The 27,505-nt window shown below is 28.4% G+C and overlaps 1 protein-coding gene across 1 annotated transcript; it reads right to left on the bottom strand.

Moving 5' to 3' along the window:
* pns (DENN domain containing pinstripe) lies at positions 1–27,483 on the bottom strand. The gene is given in 22 exon segments (XM_089171669.1): positions 1–469; positions 777–1,021; positions 1,383–1,590; positions 1,685–1,861; positions 1,962–2,274; positions 2,355–2,622; positions 3,713–3,770; positions 3,773–3,976; positions 4,613–4,726; positions 5,043–5,078; positions 6,109–6,370; positions 6,468–6,642; positions 6,929–6,937; positions 7,033–7,239; positions 7,331–7,718; positions 7,815–8,002; positions 8,106–8,242; positions 8,327–8,798; positions 8,870–9,067; positions 9,178–9,398; positions 9,637–9,746; positions 27,015–27,483. Coding segments are annotated over 21 exon segments (4,056 nt in total). The 5' UTR covers positions 27,136–27,483; the 3' UTR covers positions 1–469; positions 777–831.
* Between the last annotated feature and the right edge of the window lie 22 nt (positions 27,484–27,505).

Below are 27,505 nucleotides of genomic sequence, written 5' to 3'. Positions count from 1 at the left end.
ATTCCGCCATTTTCTTATTCCGCCATTTTCTTATTCCGCCATTTTCTCATTCGGCCATTTTCTTATTCCGCCATTTTCTCATTCGGCCATTTTCTTATTCCGCCATTTTCTCATTCGGTCATTTTCTTATTCCGCCATTTTCACATTCTCTCTCTCTTTCTTTCTCTCATACACATATAACCCTTGTTAATAATTTCTTATCTAAAAATTTCTATTTTTACATTCACCAGTAACAGTCTTCAATGGTTTTTCTTTTTTTTTTTTCATTAAATATTCCGTTTTTATATATATATATATCGTAATAATAAAATTCTTTGCAACATTTAGCAAATGATTTCTTCACAGGGATTTCACCGGTTATTTTTTTTTCTATATACAAAACCGGTCTTTTTTTTCCCCTATAAGTCTTGAGACTTTAACAACGTATAAAATGAATGCATAACATTGTGTTTGCATTTTTGGTATTAACCTAAAAAAAAAAAAATAATTAAAAGAATGTGAGTATATTTTGTAAAATGAATAATATTAGGTGGACCAGAAAGTAATGTCACTTTCTAACCTTAAATTTTTAACAAATGTTTATTTTTAATCAATAACATAATCAATCACGTTATCAACAACCCTTTTTTCATCTATTTATGTAAACTTTTAATAATGGACAGATCAAAATCAATTTGTTTTTAATTAAAATATAAAAATTGGCATGCGTAGAAACGCCATTACTTTTCAGGTCCCCTAATAAATAAAATCATCATTTAATTATTTGTCAATCTTACCACATTTTGATGAAGCTTTTGACCAAAGTATACGAACACGGAATGTATTAACAGATTAACATATACTAGAGATTCCATACGTCAAACTTTTTTCAAGGACAATATGGAAAGCGGTAAGTGGTTCAAGAATATGTATGAGGAACGACAATAAAGATGGATTTCTTAAAAACGAAACCTCATCGTACATGTCTGCGGTGGAATATGCCAAGCTCATTGGACGCAGCATACGTTGCAACAATTGTTCCCTAAATAACATCAAACATTTTTATATAAAATACAAGTAAAAAGGAAAATGTGTATACGCCATCTTGTAACCTTTTGCACTCGAGGACCTTTTTTACTTGAGCTAACCAACAATTCAAGAGTTACAGTCCCTTTTCAACCCTTCAAGTAGATCTTAAAAGAAATAATTTATTATAAATCGTAAATAAACAAATAAAATAACAAAAGACTTGAAATCTACCAGGCGCCGTATCAGCGCCATTCGAGTTGTCACTTATATCTGCCGGGCGCCGTGTCAGCGCCGTTCGAGTTGTCACTTAAACTGGGTGCTAATTCGACGCCGTTCGAGTGCAAAGGGTTAATTTTGTTGATTCATTATTTTACCTTATCGCCAAACAAATGAACAATTGAAACTTTCCATCTTTTCCCAAATTTTGACTAATTATATTAATCTTATCAATAAGCTGACAATAACCTCTCAATATTCTAATATTCATATCATTATCCGATTGCATTTTTCTATTCCAATATAATTTCTGCGAGGAATTCATTTCATCCATCAAAGACGTCTCAAAGTCTTGTCTCACTTTTACTACAAGTTTTAATACAAATGAACATACAATTATTATCAAATAGATATATATATATATATATAAGGGAACATAAAATAAATAGGTTATACTTACAGAAATAATCCCAAACGTATAAATTTTTACCAAATATTCTTTGACTTTTAAAACCAAATAAAAAGATTTGTTCTAAGGAAGGTACGAGTCCACCTTCGCCACAAATTAAGGCAGTTAATGAATTATCTTTGCACTCTCTTATGTAATGATATTTAACTATTGCATTTACAGCTTCTCCTGCAACAACAATTGTTCAAATGAAAATCATCAAATTTACTTTTTAAGAAAAAAAAAAAACAATAATGAAACACACACAACAATATTTTAAAATACTTACCAAGAATATATTGTAATTCATCTAGTGATAACATAGGTTTCCTTGGTATACTTGGAGATCTACATCTTGGAGGAGTCGAACAAGATTCAACCAATTCTTCGTTATCAATACTACGTGATACTAAAGCACCAACTAACAATCTTTCCGTAGATCCATCATCGATACCTTTACCAAGCCATCTTCCACAAGGAAATTTAAATGTATGTCCAGTCACTTCGTTTCTTACCACCACGTGTTCAACCATCCATCTAGGTGAAGGACCAGTATTGTCATGGCCTATCCGTAAAGTTGATAGGACACCTAAGTTTTTATGCTAAACAACATAAAATTATATATAATAGATGATATATGTCATGATGATTGTTATTTAAATGAAATAATAATAATACTTACATGAAATACAAATTCTAATGCACTTTTAGGAATCGGTACTGGATTAGTTTCGCATAACGTGCCAGAAATGGCGATCCAACTATGAGCAGATGTTGTAGCAGCGCTTGCTTTACGACTAGGAAATATGACGACTCTGTATGGTAATTTAGTAGTTGGATAATTATTTGTAAAACAAAAATAATCAACTGCGTTTAACGTCAATAAATGATACAAAAATTGTTCCTTTTCTTCCTCGCAACGTAAAAATGCTGATCTTTTATATTGACCCCTTAAACAAATAGAAAGTAATATAAAAATTAATCAAAATTTATTTTATTGATTCATTTTTAATTAACCCATTGACTGTCAGACATATTTAAAGCGTTTTACTCTTTGGGTGCCATGTTTTTATTTTTAAAAATGGATGAAATTTTACAAAATATAATAATACTAGGGGTGCCCCGCCATGCGTTGCTGTGGCTCACAATCAGTACACATGTCTTTAAGTCATCAAATTACCTTATACCGCCATCTGTTAGAATGATATAAACTATCCTATATTTCAAGTTGGATGAAACTGCACACAGTGTGCAAAATTTTATTAAAATCGGTTCAGTAGTTTAGGAGTCCATTGCGGACAAACAACGTGATACGTAATTTATATATATTAAGATTAAAGTTATGATACAATATTGTTTTATTTTTTGTATTAAATTATTATATAATTTGTTATTCAATATTTTTAATAATTAAACTCAAATAACCATTTGAAATTAATCAAAAATTGCAGTTTTGATACACATACTTACTACGAGATTCAAGTTACTTCTATAATATTGTAATGACATTTACTATAATTGATAATTAATGGTTTTTATATTAAATAAATTTATTATTAAATCTTTTTAATAATTAAACTCAAATAACCATTTGAAATTAATCTAAAATTGCAATTTTGATACACACTTACTACGAGATTCAAGTTACTGCTATAATATTGTAATGACATTTACAATAATTGATAATTAATATTTTTTACAGTATATAAATTAGTTATTCAATCTTTTTAATAATTAAATTCAAATAACCATTTGAAATTAATCTAAAATTGCAATTTTGATACACACTTACTACGAGATTCAAGTTACTTCTATAATATTGTAATGGCATTTACAATAATTGATAATTAATATTTTTTACATCATATAAATAATTAAATCTTTTTAATAATTAAATTCAAATAACCATTTGTAATTAATCAAAAATTGTAGTTTTGGTACACACACTTACTACGAGATTCAAGTTACTATAAAGAACTACGTGAGTTTTGTAATTGTCAGTCAACGGGTTAAATATTATTTAATTAAATATTAACGTACCTTAAAAGTTCCGTATCGGATAACAATGTTTTTAAATGTCTGGATAATAATTTTTTTCCAATGCTAATCTAACCCATGCTCTGGCGTATCCAATGTGCGTTTTAATGTCCGTCATAGCTTGAACATTTCTAATATCAAAAATCAATGACTCAGGTAATGGACGTAAATGTTCCGGTCCACTTGCTCTTCTTTCTCCAGGAGATTTGTGCTTGTCCGTTACTCTCGTAGGTGATACGTCAGTCTCTAATGCCAGATTTGACAAATCTAATAATTAAAAATACATTTTTTTATTATTATTATTATTATTTGTATCAATGTATAAACAATATAAAAATGGCACACACAGGATATAGAAAATAAATAATTATTTTCAAAACCTACGATCAAACTAATACTCTTTCTGACAAACTAAGTTCTATTTGATTATAAAATTCATTTATTATGTTAATTTTAATAAACTTAATTATAAATATAACATTGTTTAAATTAAAATACAAGCAACATGCCTAGTAGGACGTGAATAGGTTTGATACAATAATTTTATACAAAATAATGGATAAGATTATCATGCTGTGACTAATTTACAAACAAAACATTAATAATTATTTAAAAATAATACAAATAAGAGACGATTACAAAGGATCAAGCTATTGTACAATTAATAAATAAATGATAAAAATTATAATTGCAATGAAATATGCATGCATAAACAAACAAACAAATAAAAAAAATATATATATGTATATACACAACGAACAAAATGTAATCAAAAAATATATATCTTAGTTTTGATATAAAACAATATGAAAATCTGTAAATAATAATATTAATAATTAATATAAATTAGTATTGTTAGTCAAACTTGAATAATTCTTATGGCAAGCCAATGACAAGGCTTACCATTCAAATTCTCCTTGATATATGAAGCAATCACAAAAATATTTCTGCTCTTTAATGTTGCGATTAAACGATCCGGTAACCCAAAAAGTTTATTTGGTACTGATTTCTTGGGTACTGATAAAAATAAAATCAAAAGTTAAAAAATAAAAACAAACACATATGAGACAAAATGAGAAAACATTTAAAAAAATTCGTCATTTGCAAATAAAATATTATATAATGTAAAATAAATCAAATGAAATATTGAAATTGTGCAAGAAAAAAGAAAATGGCGAATGAAATGGAACAACGACAGCAATAAGAAATATAAACTTTTGTAGATAAAAATCACTTACAACTAAATAGTGCAGGGTTATCTACGAATGAGTAACTAATCATCTACTTTAAATAGAGTTAATTATCTTAAAAAATAAGTTTTTGTGACACGTACAATCGAGACGTTTCCGTAGCACGCACCACGCTAAGGCTGCATTTCCGGAACACATCATAAAATGGTTTTATGACATTTTATAAAATAATAATTATATGACAAATAGTGTTTCAAATATATATATATATGTCTCTTAGTAACATTTTGTAACATTAAGCTGTATAAATAAAGGGTGTCATAACTTTTACAAGCAGTTTCAATATTTTATTACAGCTTCCAAATAATCACACATACACAATTATTCATCAATTAATTTATTTTTAATTTATTATTAATTATTATTGAATAATTATTAAAATATATTTATTATATATATAATATATAATTTATATTATATAAATATTAAATATTAATTATATTATAATTATTATAATATATATAATATTATAAGAATTATGGCAACTAGGTAATTGCGGATTTTGCCGGTAGGTGATTTTTTAAATTAGCAATGGCTTAGTTGCCAATCCAATATAAATATAATTAAATTTATTATTAATTAATAATGAATAATTATTAATAATATATATATATATAGCAACTAAAGTAATTACGAATTTTGCCGATAGATGGCTTTTTAAAATTAGCAACGGCTTAGTTGCCATATATTAAATTGATTATATTAATTATATTATAATCTATATATTATATATACATTTTATTTTGGTTTTATATACAAACACCATGTATATAAATTATTTTTAGTTATAGACACCCTTTTGTGCACAATAAAAGAAATGGTGCAACACAATTAGCTATAATATAAGGCATCAGTGATGCAACAACAAATGTTCCGTGAAAATATTTATTCGAATTTCAAATTAGTAATTTAATTGAATGAATGAATTAATTAATTATATGAAAACCTCACCAATATGTTAATACATAAGCATCACTGATAAATATAAAAAAAAAATTCATATATTTATTAGCATTGGGTATATTATAATGAAAATATTATTCAATAAAAAAAAACAATGATTCTCAAAGTTATGGTTATTTACATTGAAAAATCATTTAGTTCTCGTTAATTATATTTATTTATAATAAATTGAAAAGTTTAACTCACCAGGAGAAAGAAAGTTGGGATCAGTTTTATTAGTATCGTTACGTTCCTCAGATTCCTGATAAGTCGTAAGATGTGACCATAGTGCACTTTTTCCTTGTTTATTTTGTAAACCATGACTCCATATCCTTTCCAATAAATCACATAGACTAGCAACTAATGTATTTTCTTCTACGCCAAACAGAGATTCTTTAGCGTGTCCTAAAGCAAATGCTTCGGAACCCATTTTCTCGACTAACATTCTTTTCGTTTTAGATTTACAATCCTTTTTATGAAACCAAAACAAACAATTCAAGTATATGAAATAAATGTAATAATATTGTACACGTGTTTTTTGTTTATAATATGTGCCTGTATTTTACCTTGAGTAATTTTTCAACAAAAGTCCAATTAGCTTGTGCTATCAGTGCTGGACTCATATCAGCAGAGAGTTTAGTTTGTGGTCGTGGTGACTGAGATTCTTGTGGTGCTACCGTTTTCCCATTAGATTCCATTGATTTCATTTTATATTTCCACTGTGTCTGTCCTTTTCTACTACTACAAGTAAAAACAAATATTTCAGAATCTAATCGTATTTTCAAAATGAATTTTAACCCTTTCACTTCGGCAGTCCAGTCCGCCAAAATGTCGGACGCGCAGATGCCGGATATATCCGGCGCTCGTACGTACAAGTCATCGGGCGATTGCCGGATATATACGGCGCTCGTACGCACAAGTCATCGCGCGGCTGCCGGATATATACAGCGCTCGAAGCGAAAGGGTTAAATAATAAACAAAATAATACAAAAAAATACTACATACAATTGTAATATTAATATCTTACCGAAGAATACTATCGGAATAGCAGAAAAAAAAAATAAAAGCAGCCATTATTAATCATTTCATTCAATTTATGTATTATATATATATATGTATAAAATGATATACCTTTGAGCAGGTTCTTTATTTAACGCTACAGAATCGAGTAAAGGAAAACTTCGAAAATACGCAGCTCTGTGTGGAACAATTTCGATTGGCGGATTGGTTTCAAAATCAACGTTGGTTAATCTCTGTTCCAATACTTTTTCAGTTTCAGAAATGCTCGTACAAGTTTCGTAACGCGTCGATCTTATAATAGTTTCGCCAACTTTTTTCCTATAAAAAAAAAAATAAAAGAAATAAAATCAATCTATCTCAATCATAAATTTTAGAGAAATTAATCAAAAGTTTTCTAAAAGAAGTTAACCTTAAAAATGTAATTCTATCGTCAAAAACTTTGATATTATAATCAAGTTCGTTCCAAGTTGACATAACTTTGCTATCTACCAAGGAAGCAAACATTTGAGTTTCTAAAAATCTTGATAAAAATGGTAGATGTTGGGCAGGTTGATCAGATAAAAAGGTAGCTTTATCAAACACATGCATACTGTCTCTGTTATTCAACCATTCTTCTTTATTTTGATTAGGTTGAATAACAAAATGTTCATAACAACAAAACATTTGTGCAAAACGATTCAAAAAAATTTCCCTAATGGCGTTATTAAAAATTAACGTTTCTTGATATTCCTCTTGCGGTGTGAGTATTTTATCATCACTGGTATCCTCCATGGGATCAATATCATCTACATTTACACCTAAATTCAACATACACAAGTTTTAAAAAACATTTCAATAAATTTTAACCTCAATTGTGACAATTGTAAAAATAATTTCTTGTTCATAATTTGTACCCGTTCTTTTAACTATGTCAACGATACGTTGAAAGGCATCCGTTTGCTGTGTGGAATCAGGTCTGTCCCAATCTAAAACATCGTGTAACGAATGCTTTCTACGTGGAAGGTGAAAACCAGAACCAGGAAGAGTCAAGCTGCTAGTCATAATGTCACCATTGACATAATTTACGAGCATATTATCAGTCCTACAAACAAATATTTCATTATTCTAACAAATACAAAACGATGATTGTACATTTTGTTAAATTCAGATCGAATAAATAAATAACGTGAAAAATACTGACGTACTTTCCCGTTAGTGGTACTTTGTACTTATTTAAAAGTGCTCTAATTTCAGCAATAAATTGCATCTTATGTGGAAATACCGGCAACTCCTCCGGGAATTGGCTACTTTGTTTATCTATATCTACATAACAAAGATTTGCCTACAAATCAAAGAACAATTTAATTTGTTTAATCTCATTCAAATCAATTTGATTTAATAGAAACAAATAAAACGGCATACTCACTTCGCTAGCAATTTTTAATACACCACCTTCACTTTGTGCATGCAATCCCATAATAAACGGGACCGGTGCATCCAAGAAATGATGTAAACTGGCTGGCAATATGGGCACGTAAACGTGTTGCCAAGAAAATGGAAACAAAAGGGCAGTTATACATTCGGATACGACCATGAGTTTGTTGAAATCCGAGCTTCTGAGTAAAACTTGATTTTCCAATAGAACACAAGTGAACAATTGTATAACACAGTCAGCCCCTAGCCAGGTAAACACGTCTTTCAAAGGATAATCCAACAAAGGTAATTCTCGGGATGGTTTTGGCTGATGTATCACTAATTCTAATGGAGCTTTAGCTGGTTCATCGTTTGGTATAAAAAATTTCAATGATTTTCCAGCTAACGGTACTGGTACATTGTACAGAAGATTGTACACGTAGGATTCTAAACTAAGGCCAGGTCCCGGATGCCTAGGAACACATCTGAACGCAAAATAATACATTTCATTAAAATATAAAATCAAATGATGTAATAAACAATGAAATTAATTTACTTGTATAGATTGGTGAGGAACATTCTGGCCGCGTGAAGATAGGGTTGTTGGCAAAGTAAAGAAATTGACTTGGTCACTAATAATTTATCTTTGGTTGAATCGTAATAAGCTAATGCTGCACTTGGTGAATGAGCTGACAATTTAAAATGACGTGGCAACGATCTGGTGTTGTGTCCTCCCTCTTGACCCTTTCTTGCCCTAAAATAAATATGTCAATTAAATCTTAACGCCATCTTTCTTTATCAAATATTTTGATACTAATCTATCCATGAAGTTAATAGGATCCATGAAAATGAAGTAAAACTCACGTTGGGGGTGTACCATTTTGACCACTGCTCAATTCTGTGATATGCATCGCTTGCAACGTTTGCATAGCAGCACATATATTACGATTACGACATTCCTCATAAAATACCAAACTGAAACCATAAGTTCTGTGACCATCTTCTTTGGTAAGGACAAATGAATGAAACGTTGGCTCCACCGAATGTTTCTGGGTTCGAAATCTCAAACCACTTGGTAGACATAGCTAAAATAAAAAAAAACCATTTATTTTTATTATTATTATTATTAATTATTTTTCATATATTTTAATCTTGTTTTATTACGGTGAATCACAAAAGTTCGTTATTGGGCTTAAAACTTTACTTTGAAACTGCATAATGGATTATTGTTTTTTTTTTTGTAAATGTTCATTTAAAAACAAAGTATGAACTTTTGGGGTTAACCTTAATATTTTCTTTTTAATTAAATGAAATGGAATGTACCATACAAACTGCATGCTCGTCGAATGGGTTCCATGGTACCGAATCCGGATAATGTCCTAAAACTTTGCTCTTGTATGCTCGATCCAATGGTGTGCATTGTAAAGAATCTCCTATAATTTATAAACAAATACAATGTTAATAAATGAATTTAATTTAAATGAACTTTTGTAATATTTAAACGTGCAGTTAATTATTTTTGCATTTTTTTCTAATGTTAGAGTAAAATTCAAACGACGTGGCCATATTGGTTTATTCGAACCAATAGAAATGCTTGAAAATATTCGAATGGTTTTGACATTTGATTTAAAAAGTGAATTTAAAGTTTTTTTTTTTTTAAATATAAAAATGACTACGTGACGAAACTGCAGTAGAGGATGATAAAAATGCATCGAAGTATTTCCACTTAACTAATAGACGACAGATATCCAACGATGAAAGACAAGAGCAACTACTTAAACGACGAGTAAAAAGACCATGACCTGGTTACCAACTTCTTAAATATGTTTTTAAATAAAATGAACGTCATCTCTCTCTCTCTCTCTCTCTCTCTCTCTCTTTCTATTTCTATATTTATATTTCTATTTCTATTTCGTTTCAAACTTCATTTGCATTCCTTTCTTCATCTCAAGTAATATAAACGCAAAACAAAACTTTACATTCGTGCTTTATGATGCGTGCATAACATCGCGCCATTACTAACTACGTGAGACAAAATCATTTTATATGTTAGATAACCAAATTGTTATTATAAAAAAGAATATAGTTTAAATTTATTTAATAATTTATTTATACATTATTTTTATACTGTCCATTAAAATATAACGAAAAGTTAATATCCCTTTTTCTTGTCAAAGTGTCTTTAAAAAACTTTGTTAGTTAAATGAAATATTTCGTAAAATTGGCGGCAAATATAAATCGAAAAAAATTCTATCTTTACGATTTCTTTTTCTTTTGGATTAAATTAATGAAAGATTTCATTATAGTAAGATTTAAAATTAAATAATTTATGTGTTATTCATAATATAAAATATGAATCAAGATGAAAATTATGGTAATAAAGTAGCTAATTGTTTATATTTGTGTATATTGCACACGAACATATAATTATGTGTATCTAATTATATATGTATTTTGATTGGACACTATGTTTCACTGACTAATATCAAAATATTATGCATAATATATACTCCCACGTTAAAGGAAAGCTTCATATTCCTTAATGCATTATTATCATTCGGTCGAGTCATAAATTCTCACGTTAATGCAACACATAGAAAGCTAGAATATTCTCCTCGTAACTCCGGAAAATTACTGTCTAGCAAAAGCTGCTGCACATTGGCATACACCCACACAAATAAATGCATACATATGCACACGAGGTTATTGCTATGAACAGGCAAGCGTATCGAGTTATCAGAGATGTCTTGATAAACTGATACAGTTATGCTCTTGAACATCATATATATTTACTTATACATGTACATATAAGTATATATATATGTAATTCATGATTCCATTTTCCAGATTATAAACACGACTACTACTATCTAAGAATATTAACGAAAAGAAATCTTTTCAAATGAGGAGAAGCAAAATGGCTGACTTTGAAAAAATTCAAATTTCGCGGGGGTTGTTCAAATGGTAAAGAAGAGCATCATTAAGAATGAATTTAAATTACGCGCGTTTAAGAAAATGCGCGGGTAATTAAAAATGAATTTAAATTTCGCGGGTTTAAGAAAAAAGCGCGGTTCATTAAGAAAAATTCAAATCTAATGAAAAAAGTATTACATTAATAGAAAAACATAAAAAATAAATATGTCACCATAGTAATATTAAATAGAATAATAATTATTATTCAAGAAAACAAATGACGAACAATTAAATGTTGATTCTTTTTAAGTTTAAAAGAAAAGTTTGTGCGGTTTTTTTCAAAATAAACATTTCCAAAGTAAATTTTACTAAAAAAAGAAAAAAAAGTACAATTCGTTATTAATTTATAAAACAATTTGTAACATAACGAACGCATGAACTTTTCATATTCACCCAAATACGTGGATAAAAGAATAACCAAAAAAGAGAAACAAAAAAATTCAAATTTGCCGGGCTTTGTGGTTTTTAGGGAGGTAAAGGGGGTTAAGGCAAGTTGTTATTGAACGTGGTACATATCCCCCAGGCTCGACCTGAATGAGACTGTTGACGTCTTGGCAAACTTCCAACTACCGCAGAGAGTACCTAGCGAATACAAGAGTACTTCTTCTATATACGAGGTTAATCGTTCGCGATAGAAGGGAGAAAAAAAGGGAGGAGGGTGGTTTCACCCTACCTAACCGCCCCCCCCCCCTTCTTCTTTTCGTTTCCGAGAGAGATACCTCGATTTTTCTCTCTTTTTATTTCTTTTTTATATTCCTTCTCCCTTTTTATGACACAACTATACCGTATTGTCTTATTCTTTCAACTATGTTGTTGTGTGTGTGTGTGTTTCTACTTTTTACTACATTCAAAATGTAACATCAGGAATCCTTCATTTACCATAATCAAATCCCCTTTTTCCTTATCCATTTCCATCCTTGAACAGGCAATTGATTTTATCTTTTTGATTACATTTTTATTTTTTATTTATTATCAACTGTTGATATTTATGTATATTTTTTTAATATTTTTATTTTACAGTATGTATAAAAGATTAAATAAACAGTAACAATAATTAAACTTGTTTGTTAACTACTGCGAAATAATTGAATATACTTTGTTAAATTGTAAACAATTTCATTTCACATTTTTGTTTGAATAAATACGTTTACATTTGTATTTGTTTGTAACACTCCCATAAATATTGTTTTACAGTAACGTTAGAATGGTTACATAAGAATTAGATATTGTTATCTAAGAAACTAAATGAAAAGAGAAACCGTGTGTTACTTTTATTGTTTGAAAATGTGTTTTCGCGCGCGATTTAAAACATACTACGTAAGTCAACTATTTAAAGTGTACTACTCTAGTTTATTACGAAGATGTTTGTTTATTTTCTTTTTTGGGGGGGTGGAGGAGCGGGGGGGGGGGGGTAAAGTGAATTCTCAAAGCTCGGTTACGCCTTTTCTAAAAAAAAAAAAAAAAACAGAGTGAAGACTGAGAGAAAAAAAACAAAACCAAAAAAAATGGGCAGAGTTGCTGAAGTAGCCTACTTTTAAAAAAAAAAAAAAATACTAAATCCTACCTAATGTATGTTTGTGTGTGTGTGTGTGTGTGTGTTTGTCTTTCTGGTAAACTGAGAAGTAAGAGATCGCAAACCTAGATGAGATATGCTGACTTTCTCGGAAAAACCCGTAATGAAAGAAACCCCTGTGCGAAGCGTCTCGTCTTTGTACACCACGCTTCGTTGTAAATGAACTATACTTCTTGTATAGATGACATCTTTGTATGATATGTTGTATGTATGTATGTATGTGTGTATATATATAAGATACTTTGCGTTTTACTATCTCGCACACGAAAAAAAAAAAAAAAGATAGAGAGATGTAATCTCGGATATTCTTTTTTTCTTCTTTTCTTATCATTTTTTTTTCTTTAAAATTCCCTGAGGGATAAATTAATTTGAATAAAATGGAAATTAATATAAACTATACGTTTATTTTTAATTTTTTTGAATGGAAAATATTTGTTTTGTAGTTAATCTTTCGAATATTATATAAACGAATTGATGATGATTTATTTTGAAAAAAAAAAAAAATCAAAATTGAATAAAAAAAAGATTGAATTTTAATCGAGCAATTTAAATTTGAATTTTAACGGATTATTTATACAAGTGTTTGAATTTTTTTTTTTTTGAAAAAAAAAAAGTATAAAAATAAAAATTGAATAAAAAAAGAAAAAACAAGATTGAATTCTAATCGAGGAAGTAAATTTGAAATTTAACGAACTTATCGTTCAGGTCAATCTCCGTTTTGAAATTGCGTCCACGAACGAAAACGATGGATAATCGGATAATTTGAAACTACCTTCTCGAAACGTTATCGGAATCATCGTTTTCCTCTCATTTACACTTAAGTGAGAGTAATATAAGTAACCTACTAAAACTCTCTTTATGGTGTCTCATGGTAACTGTTACGGAAAATATAAAAAAAAAAAACATAAAACTAAAATAAATATTAAAGTTAACCAAAAGTTCGTGTTGTTTGTTTCATTGAGTTGTTTCAAATTAGCGCCATTTTCTTTTTCGTGAAGTCAATACAATTACTTTATATGCAAATGAAATAATAATAATTATTAACTATAATAAATTCTAATAATTATAATATAATAATAATAATTAATTGACTTTGATAATAATTCGTTAAGATATCAAGTAACGCGAACGTTTGTGCCGCTCGACGAATCAAATTCGTCGAGAGAAATTGAACCAAAATGGCGGACGAAATTAACTTACGAAATCAAATACGAAATGGTGATATTCGATTAATTAATTAATTAATTTAATTATTATAAACAATAATTGAACGATAAATATTTATCTAATCATATTTTAATTACAAACTAAAATAAAATGAATCAAAACAACAACCATTTCATTATTTCTTTTGTTACAGAACCGGGGGAGAGGGAGTGGGGGTAACTGACACTAGGGCGGCAATTTGAATGACGTGTTGCGTCCTCTCTTTGAGAAGAAATGATTATGATGATAATGATGATGATGATGATGGTGGTCCCTTAACGTCGTCAATGCGTTTAATTGAGCATACAAAATTGCAGGAGAATTTTCTTCTGCCGGTTAAAGTTAAATGACCAATCCGGTCCGTCTTACTTGAAGCAAACAACGACAACAACAATAAATCCTCGCAGAATGATTTATTAATGTAATTTAATTTTTATTAACAATTAACAAATAATTCATTCTTTAATAAATAAATATATATATATATATATATATATTTAATTTAATATATTGTTTAATTCTTTAATATTGGGTTAGCAACCCAAAAGTCACTGCTGATTTTTAAAAGCCACCTAGCGACAAAATCCGCAATTAAAAATATAAAATTTGATATAAATATTATTAAATTAACTATTATATATATTAAATATTATTATTATTATTATTATTATTATTATTATTAATTAGTCGAGAAAATAACAAAATGGCGGACGGAATTAATTTACGAAATCAAATACAAAATGGTGGACAAAGTTATTAATACTTTTGTTGTTTCTTTTTATAAATTCTAATAAAAATTTGATACGCGGTTTTTTTTTATCGACCAATCAAAAGTTTCGTTTCTCATGAAAGAAAAAAGAAAATACATCCACAGATTTTCACAAGAACAAAATTTATTTCTTATTTTTAATAAATGAAAGAGAAATAAGGGGGGGAAAAAGACATATTCTAAGATACTAACCTAAAAAAAAAAGTAATATAATATATATATATAAGATAACAAGAAAACAAGACAAAAATTCATACATAACCTATCGACCAAACCCCAATAAAAGTTTTTCCATAGTAAAACCGTAAGAAGAAAAGAAACAAAAAAGACAAAAGCAAATTTTCTTCGACAGATTTTATTTCTAAGCTTATAATAAAGAAAGTAAAAAAAACAAAAGTAATATTTGTTATATTAAAAATATATATATAGAACCAAACCTATCAAAATAACTTAATAAAGTTTCCCCCTACCCAAAACCAAATCGTAAAAGTAATAAACCCCTTTTTCCTAACCTCCAAATTTTTTTTCGGAGAATTCGTTTCTTAGGTTAATAACCCGAAAAAAAATAAAAAGAAAGAAAGAAAAAGAATTAAAACATATATATATATATATATATATATATATATAGGATCAACCCCTATCGAAAAAAACTTAATAAAGTTTGCCCCTTCCCCAGATAAAATCGTAAATAATAAAAATAATAAACCCCCACTCTTTCACACAGGCCCCAGATTTTCTTCTGAGAATTTGTTTCTTAGGTTAGAGATCAGACAACAACAAAAAAATCGCAAATAAAAAGAACGAAAGAAAATAATCATTTTGAAAAGACAATTTTAATAATTGTAAAATATTAAACCTAATAAAAATAAATTACATTTTTTTAAATTTATATTTCAATTAAAAATAAATTATAATACTAATTGTAAAATATTAAATCTAATATTTTACAATTAAACAACCATCCCAAAAGTTCCTATCTTTTTAATAATACCACAGACACAATAATTTTTATATTAAATAATTTAAATAATAATAAAAAAAGTAAACTAAAGTAGAAAATTAATATCTTTTTTGTTTTTTAGTAAAATAACGTAAAAACAAAAATAACAAACAAACAAACAAACAAACAAAGATATATCAAACAATATTGTTCAGCTTATCATGAAAAAAATATCATAAAAAAAAAATATCATCAAACAAAGGAAGACATTTTTTAGGGACAATCTAATAAGATGAGGTAATAATCCTTATAAAGGGCTTGAAGGTTCTCTTTAGATGTAGAAAAGCAACGATAAACGGCCGATGAACGGAATACAACGACGAACGACCCTAAAACCAGCTCGAAGTATTGATTCGAGTGCGCGTTGCACGCACGAGAAGGAAGGAAAGAGGAGGAGAACAGGCGTTCGTTGGGATAACGAACCTTTTCGACGAACGTGACCATGACAAGTACGTCTCTCATGTGCACATATAAGTGCTACTGAATTGCATGTATACAGAGCTGTATACATACTGTAGTATTCCAAAAGAAGAAACAAAAAATATCACTCGAATTCATTCGCTTGGAAATTCGTTTATCAAATTCCACTCTTTTTCTCTCTCTCTCTCTCTCTCTCTAACTCCATTTGACACAATTTTATTTATTTAGATAATTTATTAACATATATTTTAAACAAACACAAAAGTTATACGTTTTATCAAAGTAATCATCATTTTATTACACAATTTTACATTCAATTACAATTGCAAATTCAAATTTAAAAGTTGTTGTTCTAATATTGTTCAACCCTCTATGTTTTTCTCTTTGTTTCTTTTTGAGGTTAGAGTGGGAGAAACAAAATGTTGTCGAAGAAAGAGAACACGGTTTTTTCTCGGAATATTTGTCTACCATTTTGATTTGTTCTATTTATTTCACCCTTTAAACCCTCCTTTCAATGATGATTTCATCCCATTTTTTCTTCAATTCTTTTTCTTTTTTTTTTTTTGAATTTTGTTACCATCTTCATCTGTTTCTCTATTCATTTCAATTAGAATACATATAAACGATAATTAATTAATTCATACATTTATGCATAATTATGAAAAAGTGTCAAGAAGAAAATATATATATATATTACTCATGAAACTTATTCGAAACTTTTTAACACCTGTTGTGAGATATGAAAATATTCAAAATTACAATATTCAATCTTCCATTTAATTTTATCCAAACATTTATCTTTTATGATTTAACAAAACAAACATTGAAATTTTATATTATATTTAACAAAAAGGAATAATCACCTTTGTACAATTGAACATTTCCATTTCCATTTACATTTACATTTAAATTTACATTTATTTTTATTATTCTTTATCCAATGAAACAACGTGAAGAAAAAAAAACCTCTGCCTTGCTTAGCAATAAGTTTTCTTGTCTTGCTCGAATAAACTTCCTCTCTTTTTCTTTCTCCCCTCCCCCTACTACTCCTCCTCCTTCTCCTCCTTTCTACTACGCCCTCTTCTACCACTACCACCATCAAACTACTTCTCTTTCACCCCTGCATGATGTCATCGTACAAAACCGGGGTCATTTCTACACGAAGGGGGATACTTAAAAGTGCACTTTAAACGACGGAAATAAATATGGCTTATACAAATGTTAATTCATCCCTTATTATAAACAACACATAATCAATAAAACAAATCTAATTTAGATTATTCAAAACATTCTATATAACTACATTTCAAAAGAAACTAAAAAAAAATAATAAATACTTTGTTAAACATTGAATATAAATGGATTATGCATTTAAAAATTCCCGCTTGAAGTGTTCAACGCGTGTCACGTGACTCACGGTCTGCTGTAAGTGTCACATGACGCACGGGTCTGCGCGAAGTGTCACATGACGCACGGGTCTGCGCGAAGTGTCACGTGAACTACTAGTCTGCGCCGGGGTCACGTGACGCGGTCGAAAATGGCGCTAATTTATAAACTACGATAATAGATTATATGAGGATTAATTGATTTAAAGGTTTTTCTTTTTTTCTTTTCTTGTTTCTTCTTTTTTGTTTAAATATTATTGATCCATTACGAGACGTTGGCTTTCAATAATTCACGTGACTTTTTAAAAATTCCATTCGTATGTACATTTATATATATATATGTGTATGCATATATAATGATTTCAGACACGGTAAAAGCCGAGTCTAACGTTTAACTTTAATCCGCGGTAAACGGCCGACAAGTGGTCCGTTCCACTTTTAATTCTACGTTCCCATGCCTTCAGCTCTGCTTTAAACACTTCCGCGTCTGATTTACGATCGTACGTAATATATATATGTATGTATATGTACTACGTAATACACATGAAAGATGTTTCATAACGAATATGAGCAAAAAAACAAAGAAAACGAAGATTGTAAAAAAAGTGAGAAAAGAATATTTAAAACCCAACTAACGTGCTTATTTTACTTTCTTTCCGCATTTTTTTCTTTTCTTTTTGTATGCTCTTTCTAAAATAACAAGAAAATAAACACATTTCATAATGAATTAAATTTGATATGTTTTGAAGATATGCGGAAGAATCTACTACTACTTAAAAAAAAAAAAACAAGTAAAAAAGATGAAATTGGGTGAAGTATTGTAATATCGGAAGTAAAAGTAAAAAGAAACAAAAAAAAACAAATATTGATCGATAATAGTGAACTGAACTGGTAAGCCTAATTTGCCGTTAAAGTGGGCGAACACAATAATGGTCAGTGTATCAGTGAATTTTGAAAGACTCAACAACTTCTTCCGGACTCTTCAAAGCCTCTTAGAATCTAATTAACGGTGAACTAAAACGATGATGGTAGTAGTAATGGTAGTAGTACTGGTAGTGGTAGTAGTAGGAGGATGAGTAAGAGATAATAGAAGAAAAAATAATAATAATAATACAACAACAAAAAATGGCTGCCAAATAAAACGAAGGAAAACTTATATTCCACATATTACGAATAATTACTCGAATTAAATATTGTTTTAATATTACAAATGAATGATTTGAATAATGAATGAATAAAAATGAATCCTAAAAAATTGAATTATAAAAAAGAAAAAATGTTTCTTAAACACTAAATATACCAGAGTAGTCATTTTGACTAGTGGGGCCATTTTAATTCAAAATGTCTACTTCATATAACATTTGATTTCTGTAAATAATTAAGCGTTTTGTTATTTCAAAATGTCTATAAATACATTGATCTATTAAAATTATTATTGTTAAACATTTTTTGTTATTTTTTTAAGAGTAAATCAAGACTGGAAGCAAAGCTCAAAAAGCATTATTTTTTATACACTAGTCATTTTGACTAGTGTGGTAGAAAATGGTGGTATATCTAGTGTTAAATAAAAATGATGGTTTAATTAGTATGCGTAAACGTTACGTATATATATATATTAAAATATATCACATGCTTTGACGTAAATAAAAAAAAAAAAAAAAAAAAGAATAAAATAAAATGAAGAAGATGAAAAATATATCTAAAGTTAAGATAAAAAGAGAGACAATCGATAGTACAGCTAGCTCTTTCTCTCTCTCTCTCTCTCTCTCCCTCTCTCTCTATCTTTCTCTCTTTCTTTGTTTTTTTTTTTTGATGAGAAGACAGACCGTGAAAATAAACTCTGACCTTTTTCTCAAACATGCGTAATATCTCGTCCATGTTTTTTTTTTTTTTTTTACAATATATATATATATTCTAAAAGCTGTGGGAGAATTTAATGAACGAGAAGAGTTAGTAAGTAACTGTAACATACAACAGAATCGTCAGTAATTATTACAATAGCTAGAAAGCTATTTAACACTGTAGATGACACCGATAAAAATATTCAGAACACTTTAAAGTGTCTGCCTCTGTCTCTCTCTCTCTCTCTCTTACACTAACACCATCAATTTCATTCAATTGCAACACTAATAAAATATTCGATTAATTATTTCTATATATATATATGTTAACACTAGATTATACCAGATCAGTCATTTTGATTGGTTGGACCATTTTAATTCTAAATTTCTACTTCATGTAACATTTGATTTCTGTAAATAATTACGCGTCTTGTTATTGAAAATTTTTCAAGAAGTAATTCAAGATCAAGAAGATTTTTCAAGAATAAATTAAAGACTGGAAGAAAAACTCAAAAAGCATTTTTTTTTATATATCAGTCATTTTGACTAGAGTGGTAGAAATAGGTATACTGAAAATAGTGATATATCTAGTGTTAATATAAAATTGTATATTACAAATTACAATATTATAATTATAAATATATACTAGGGGTGTCCGAAACACACGTCTTTAAGTGAACGAATTACCTTATACCGCCATCTGTTAGAATCTTATCGAACTAACAGAGATAATCATGCCTCTTTGTTAATAAACAACTAATTCGCGATTAATAAAATAATATTGCGATTATAAATTGAGATATAAACTATCCTATCTTTCAAGTTGAATGAAACTGCACACAGTGTGCAAAATTTGATTAAAATCGGTTCAGTAGTTTAGGAGTCCATTGCGGACAAACAATATGACACGTAATTTATATATATAAACTATCCTATCTTTCAATTTGGATGAAACTGCACACAGTGTGCAAAATTTGATTAAAATCGGTTCAGTAGTTTAAGAGTCCATTGCGGACAAACAACATGACACGTAATTTATATATATTAAGAAGAAGATAAAATTCTTATTATTAATATAAATTAAATATATATAATATAATAAAAAACAAAATATATTAAAATTAATATTATAGCGGTCACCCATCCAAGTACTAAACGTGTCCAGCGCTGCTTGACTTTAGTGATCGAACGAGTATTAGTTTTTCCAGCACAATATGGCTGTTAACAATTATTATAAATATAGAAATAATTAAAAATAAATAAATGTATATATATTTAATAATATTAATAACAATAATGAATTAATACTAATATAAAAAAATAATTACATAACCTATAAAACAAATTTTAAACTATTGTTAATTCTTGAATATTACAAATATTACAAATATTACAAAATTTTCAAATTAATCATTGACCTAATTAAACTAACAGTAAAACAATAAAATAAAATTACCAATATTTTTATAAAATAAAACAAAATGTTTGTATTAAAATTATTAACTAACATAAGTCAATATTTGTATTCCCAAGCGATTGATAAATCGAATCGTATAACCAACATACAAAAAAAAAGTAAAAATCGAGATAGGACAGGAAAAAACTAAATTGAAAAAGAATAGAAAGAAAAGTATGAAGATAAAAAAATGTATATAACAAAATAAAAAAAAAAAGAGAGAGAGAGAGAGAGATAAAAAAAAGAACAATAAAAAATCGTATACGTAACTAGAAAGAAAACGTATGATATCGTCCACAGTTCAACGAACAATACTAACCAACCATAACCGAATTCTTTTTTTTTTTTTTTTTTTCAGAGATGTCCCCTTTCCAAAGTAATAGAATTGTGAACACACACATACACACACACATACATCTACATACATGGTGACCGAGGGATGGCAAACATTGAAAAAAAGAGAAAGGGGTGGTGGGGGTAGATTCTAGTATTCTGTTCTTTCATACAAATGTACTTTCAATATTCCAATTAAACTTATGACTGGCCAGTCTGCTGACCAACAGAGGGTTGAGCACTTTCTCATCCCCTATCGATCAAGTATAGTTTTAGGTGACTTTTTTTCTTCCACCCCTTTTTTTTCCTTTCATTATTTCACCCCTTTCCCCCTCCTCCCTCCCTCCCTCCCAACGTTTACCTTGATAAACATGGAGAGAAGACTTGTGACGTTCATTAGAATCAATAATATTTCAAATGAAATATATCTTTAGATATTATAATAATAATAATAATAATAATAATAAGAAGAAGAAGAAGAAGAAGAATGAAATATTGTTAAATGTTTATAATATAAAATATGTATAAATTTTAATAATTTTGAATACTGTATAGTATAGTATTATAATATAAATTATTATATGTATGTATATAAGTATTATTAAGTATATTATATGTCAGTAGATTTATAATTACAATATTATAATAAAAATAAAATAAAAATAAATAAATTTCATTAAATTTAAAAGATTATTCAAATATATTTCAATATTAAATAAATATTTAAATTATACCAAGAGTATATTATAAGAATAAGTAATATCATATATAATATATTATGTTATATATTAATATTGTAATATTATATATTAAATATGTTATATAATATATTAATATGTAATATCACCTATACTGTATTATAATGTTATATATTACTATTGTAATATTACATATAAAATATTTGACATATAATATATTAATATGTAATATCATTTATACTATATTATAAGGTTATGTATTAATATTGTAATATTATATATTAATATATAATATCATATACACTACTATAATATTATAATAAAAATTATTATACACACATCAATACAAATACTATTAAGTATTATATATTACAAATCAGTAGATTTATAATCATAATTTAATATAATATACCAAAATTAATATATATCCATAATATACTATACCAAAAATAAGTAATATTACATATAGTACAATATTACAATATAAATAATAACATATCTATACAAATACTATTAGTATATAATAAACTAATAAATTAAAATAATAATATATCAAGAATATATCAAAAATAAATAAATAAAATATCATTACAAAACATATAATACAATTATTATTATTACAATTAATATTACACAGTTCATAAAATGTTTGTATCATCTGTTACTATCAAAAACAAAGTTGAATATCCTCTCAAACATTTTTATTTCTTTTGAAGTAATAAAAAAAAAAAAATCTTGTAAATAATCCATTCTCTTCTTGAATACCAAAACTAAAAAAAAAAAAAAATAAAATAAAAAGAAGAAGAAAAAGAAGAGGAGGAAGAAGTTGAACAGAAAAGAAAGTCTTTCTTTTTTGGAGTCCCTCCATCATCAATGAATAAGATCACCGGGTCCGTTCCTCTTTCCTTTGTGGACCATCATCGTACGAGAAAAAGGAAATGACGTGTGTGTGTATGTATGTGTGTATGAACATCTGCCAGGGCTGCTGGAAAGTACGGAGTTAGTATCTTTAGAATCTCAGAAACTCGTTCGCATCTGTAGTAGGTACCAAGAAACCTCGTCTTCTTACGATGTCGAAAAAAGAATACACAGGGAAGAAGATAAACGAAAATGATGACTAAAGAAAACTGAGAAGAAGAAGAAGAAGAAGAAGAAGAAGAAGAAGAAGAAGAGCAAGAAAAAGAAAAAAATAAGAAAAAAAGATAAGAAAAGATGACGATGGCGCCAATCCTTCTACATTCTATTTTTCACGCCTACAATTCCTAAAACTAAGGGAGCTACTTTTAACTTTATATTCACGTTCACATGTATTTAAATGTAAGAAAGAAATAACAGTAGTAGTAGTAGTAGTAGTAGTAGTAGTAGTAGTAGTAATAGTAGGGGTGACATGGCAGACATCTTGGAAAATACAAAATATATTTTAAAATTTTTATTATTTATTTATTATTTATTATTATTTCTTTATTATTTATTTATTATTATTTACTTATTATTTATTTATTTTTTTATTATTTATTTATATTTTAGAAATAATAATAATAATAATAATAATAATAGTAGTACTTACTACTATAGTAGTACTAGTGCTAACATGGCCGACATCTTGGAAATTAAAAAATATATGTTTTATCAAATTGCATTTATGTATTAACTCCCATTGTATTTTGTTAATAAAACAAATCTACAACAATTGTATATCGTATTAATTAACACACACACACACATATATATATTCGATTAAAATTTAAATAAAATTTTTAGAGGTTAAAAGTTATGAAATAAACACGACGTTAAACTATAAATTTTATTACAAACCAATATCATTCTACTACTTCTTCTTCTTCTTCTTCTTCTTCTTCTTCTTCTGCTGCTATTTTATCGAGAATATAAAATAGATGACCTTTGTTCGGCTCGATGACCGAGCTCTGAATGAATCAACACGAATTCATGTATAAATACATTTCAATCTATATGTAACTGAATCAACAAAAAAAAAACAAAAAAGAAGTCATCGTGAGACGGTTGAAAATTTTACTTACAAATATTATTTAAAATAAGTTTTATACGATACTATCTAACCATTGTGACACTTACACACACTCACGCACGTGTATTTATTAAAAGAACTTCTGCTAAATGTAAATGATACTCTCAAATTTCGTTACCAATATTATACAATCGAAATAATTCGAGATTATATTCAAATATTCGATAAATCAAATAAACCAATGAAAACGATCTGCCATCCCACGTGAGTAAATGCATTGACATTGGCGCGAAATATGAACTAATTTTTGTCTCATGAATTTCGTTTGATAACAAAATAAAAAGAAGATAAGATGTAGACACACACACACAAACACACGCGTTTATTTATTAAAACAACTTCTGCTAAATGTAAATGATACTCTCAAATTTCATTACCAATATTATACAATCGAAATGATTCGAGATTATATTCGAATATTCGATAAATCAAATAAACCAATGAAAACGATCTGCCACCCCACGTGAATAAATGCATTGACAATGGCGCGAAATACGAACTAATTTTTCTCCCATGAGTTTCGTTTGAAAAAAAAAAAATGAAAAAGAAAAGAGGAGGTAGACACTCGATATCACTTTTTGAACGTGAACATTTACTCTCATGTAGGATAAAAAATGAGAATAAGAGAAGAACGATAGTCCCGCTTTATGTAAAACGATCCTTTTCGGTACACTCTTCCCAGAAAAGCGCACTCATGTCCCAAATGTGGAAGCAACGGAAAGAGGGGGAGAGGTTAGATACTTTCTCAGGAAGATCCGTTGCTGTTTCCTGTGCACTCATTGTTCCTCTATTCCTATCAAAGAATTTCACGGGGAATAATGAAAACAAGCAACAACGGGGTGGGTGGGGTGGGGTGGGGTGGGGGAGGATCGAGTGGATAACAACGAGAGAATAATACCAAACAAATCTTACGACGCGTGAATAAAATTATTTCAAATCCTCTGACGTCATTTTCAACACAACTATCACAGATAATTATCCAACAACCTCTCATTTCTACATTTTATTCTAATTAACCTATTCGAGACCACGATTTTTTTCAAACACTGTTTCTAGAAACCATTTCTTTCTTTCTTTTTTTTTTTATTTTACAATGCCATGTTTTGTTTTTCTATACTTTAAAGATACTATTTATGCAACAAAAAATGTCTTCTTTCAAACAATACTTTAGTCAAAATAACTGATATTTTTATATATATATATAAAAATAACAATTATTTTGACTAAAGTATTGTTCGTGATTGAACACACAATATGGAAGTGGTATCGAAAGTGTTATAATTTATATTCGTAATATTTGAACAATAAGTTCATGCGGTTTTTGTATTTAAACAAAATTTATTTATTTAAAATAATAGCTGATGAATTTATTAAAGTAATCTATTATTTTCATAACGAGGAAGTGAATTGGTTCGTGTCTGATGAACGATCGGTTAAATGAAGCGTATAGAAATGATAGACTATGAAATATCACCGATAAGACTATCACAAACATGCATACAAACACACACGTGCACTTATACATATATCAACGACAAAATGACCCAGCTTCAATCATAGGAATATAATAATCTAATGTAAGACGACGGAAATCTTTATAATCATCTAATCGATCAAGTTCATCGATATTTTTGCATTATAATCTTTAATCAGTATGTTATCTTTCTTTACGTGCAACACTATATTTTTAATAAATATTATCTCATCTAAACAATTATCGCGAAATTATTACTATATAAGTCAATGATATGTTTTGTTTTATACATAACCAAAAAAAAACAAACAAAATAAATATAAAGATAAAAAGATTACGTTAGAAAATGTTTATATAATAATTTATTAATTATAATTAACGCTTAAATATGATTTATTTTATAATTTAAAGTCTCTGCATTGATTTGTTTTTACCGCGCAATTATTTGAAATAATTTAATTCGAATAATGGCGCGCTTTCGAAATTCACACGCATCACGCATGCACGCACACATATTGCGTGAAATTCAACGCGGAATTAGATCGAAACGAATTTTCTAATTATTATTTCAAAAGATTATTATATCCACTTGTTAAATATAAAAAGTAATCTCAACTCGTTTGACTGAGATAAATCATCGTCGACTGATTGGTGGTAAACATCTTGTAACGTACGATTAAATCGAAAATAACAAATGGATCAATTTATTCGACTATGGCCTTCAATCTCACGTGGTTAAATCTTGTCTCTTATTATACCGTTCATGCTAATAATATCGTGATTGTTATTCAAAATATTTCGTAGATTTTTATTATCTTTTCATTTGATTTCTCGCGAAGTTTGTCAACAATTCGATTTGACTCGATTCGATTCGATTCGATTACGAATTCGAGTGTGTGATTTTATGTTGAAAAATAAAACGATAAACAACGATAGATATGATAAAATTTAAAAACAAAACAAAAATAGAAGGAAGCTTCTTTTCATTATTATAAAATTGTAAACAATTTGCGTGCGTGATTTTAAATAAAAAAAAAAAAGAAAAAAAAACAGATTTTTATATCACATAATAATAAATTGTAGTTAAAACGGTGAACTCCGTCGGCGCGTTGCGCAATCACGCGACTTTCGCGAGACGGATTTTGTTCCGAGGGGCTATAGGAGAGAACACACACACATATACACACGTACAAGAAAGTGAAGTTCTCTCTAACAGAGAAAGAGAGATAGGAAAAAGGGGGAGTAGAAAGAAAACGATAGATAGACCACCGAAAAAAAAAATAAATAAAAAAGTATATCGTTCAAAGAATCTCGAAAGAACTTTGAACGTCGATTGAAGGGTAAAACGATAAAAAAGAAAAAAAGAAAAAAAACAAAAGTTGCAAAACAACAAGTATATAAAAAAATATAACGGCGTAATGATAATAATAATAAAAGAAAAATAAAGATAATAAAAGGACAGTATAATGTAACGTGCATTAATAAATCATATCAATAAAAATAAAAAGGGTAGTTTTTTGACTCACCGAAATATTTGTCTGGTTCGAGACCCGAATCTTTATCAAGACCGCATATGACGAAGTAATCGGCGAATCTCTGCGGATGTTGTTCGGGTCCTCGAGGTATTCCTAGGTTTCCTCCGTTCATTATCCCGATCGAGCCTTATTGTTAAAGTTGAAGAGGCGGGTGATGACAGATAGAATATATCCGGCCCGCCTTATTTTCTTCCTTGACAATATCACGAGTAAGCTTTTTCTTCCACCCTCACGAAAACGATAAACGCATCGCGACCGTTCTCTCGATTGCTCCTGTCATTTCTTCCAAGAGACTCGTGGCCTCGAAAATGATAAAGAGAAAAAGAGAGAGAGAAAGAGAGAAAGAAAGAGAGAGATGCACACAAACACACAGCTGATGTTTACGCTAACGAAAAAGCACGCAACCGCACGGGAGCACGCACCGTTCTAACCCGTCCGACAGATTTCTCCCTCTCCCACCACCCTCTACGCGTTACGCCACA

This window comes from Polistes dominula, unplaced genomic scaffold (assembly GCF_049000335.1).
Source record: "Polistes dominula isolate Pdom_NZ unplaced genomic scaffold, Pdom_raw_medaka contig_84, whole genome shotgun sequence".
Taxonomy (NCBI): Eukaryota; Metazoa; Arthropoda; class Insecta; order Hymenoptera; family Vespidae; genus Polistes; species Polistes dominula.
The sequence above is the reverse complement of the archived record's forward strand: the minus strand, read 5'-3'. Positions and strand labels throughout refer to the sequence as shown.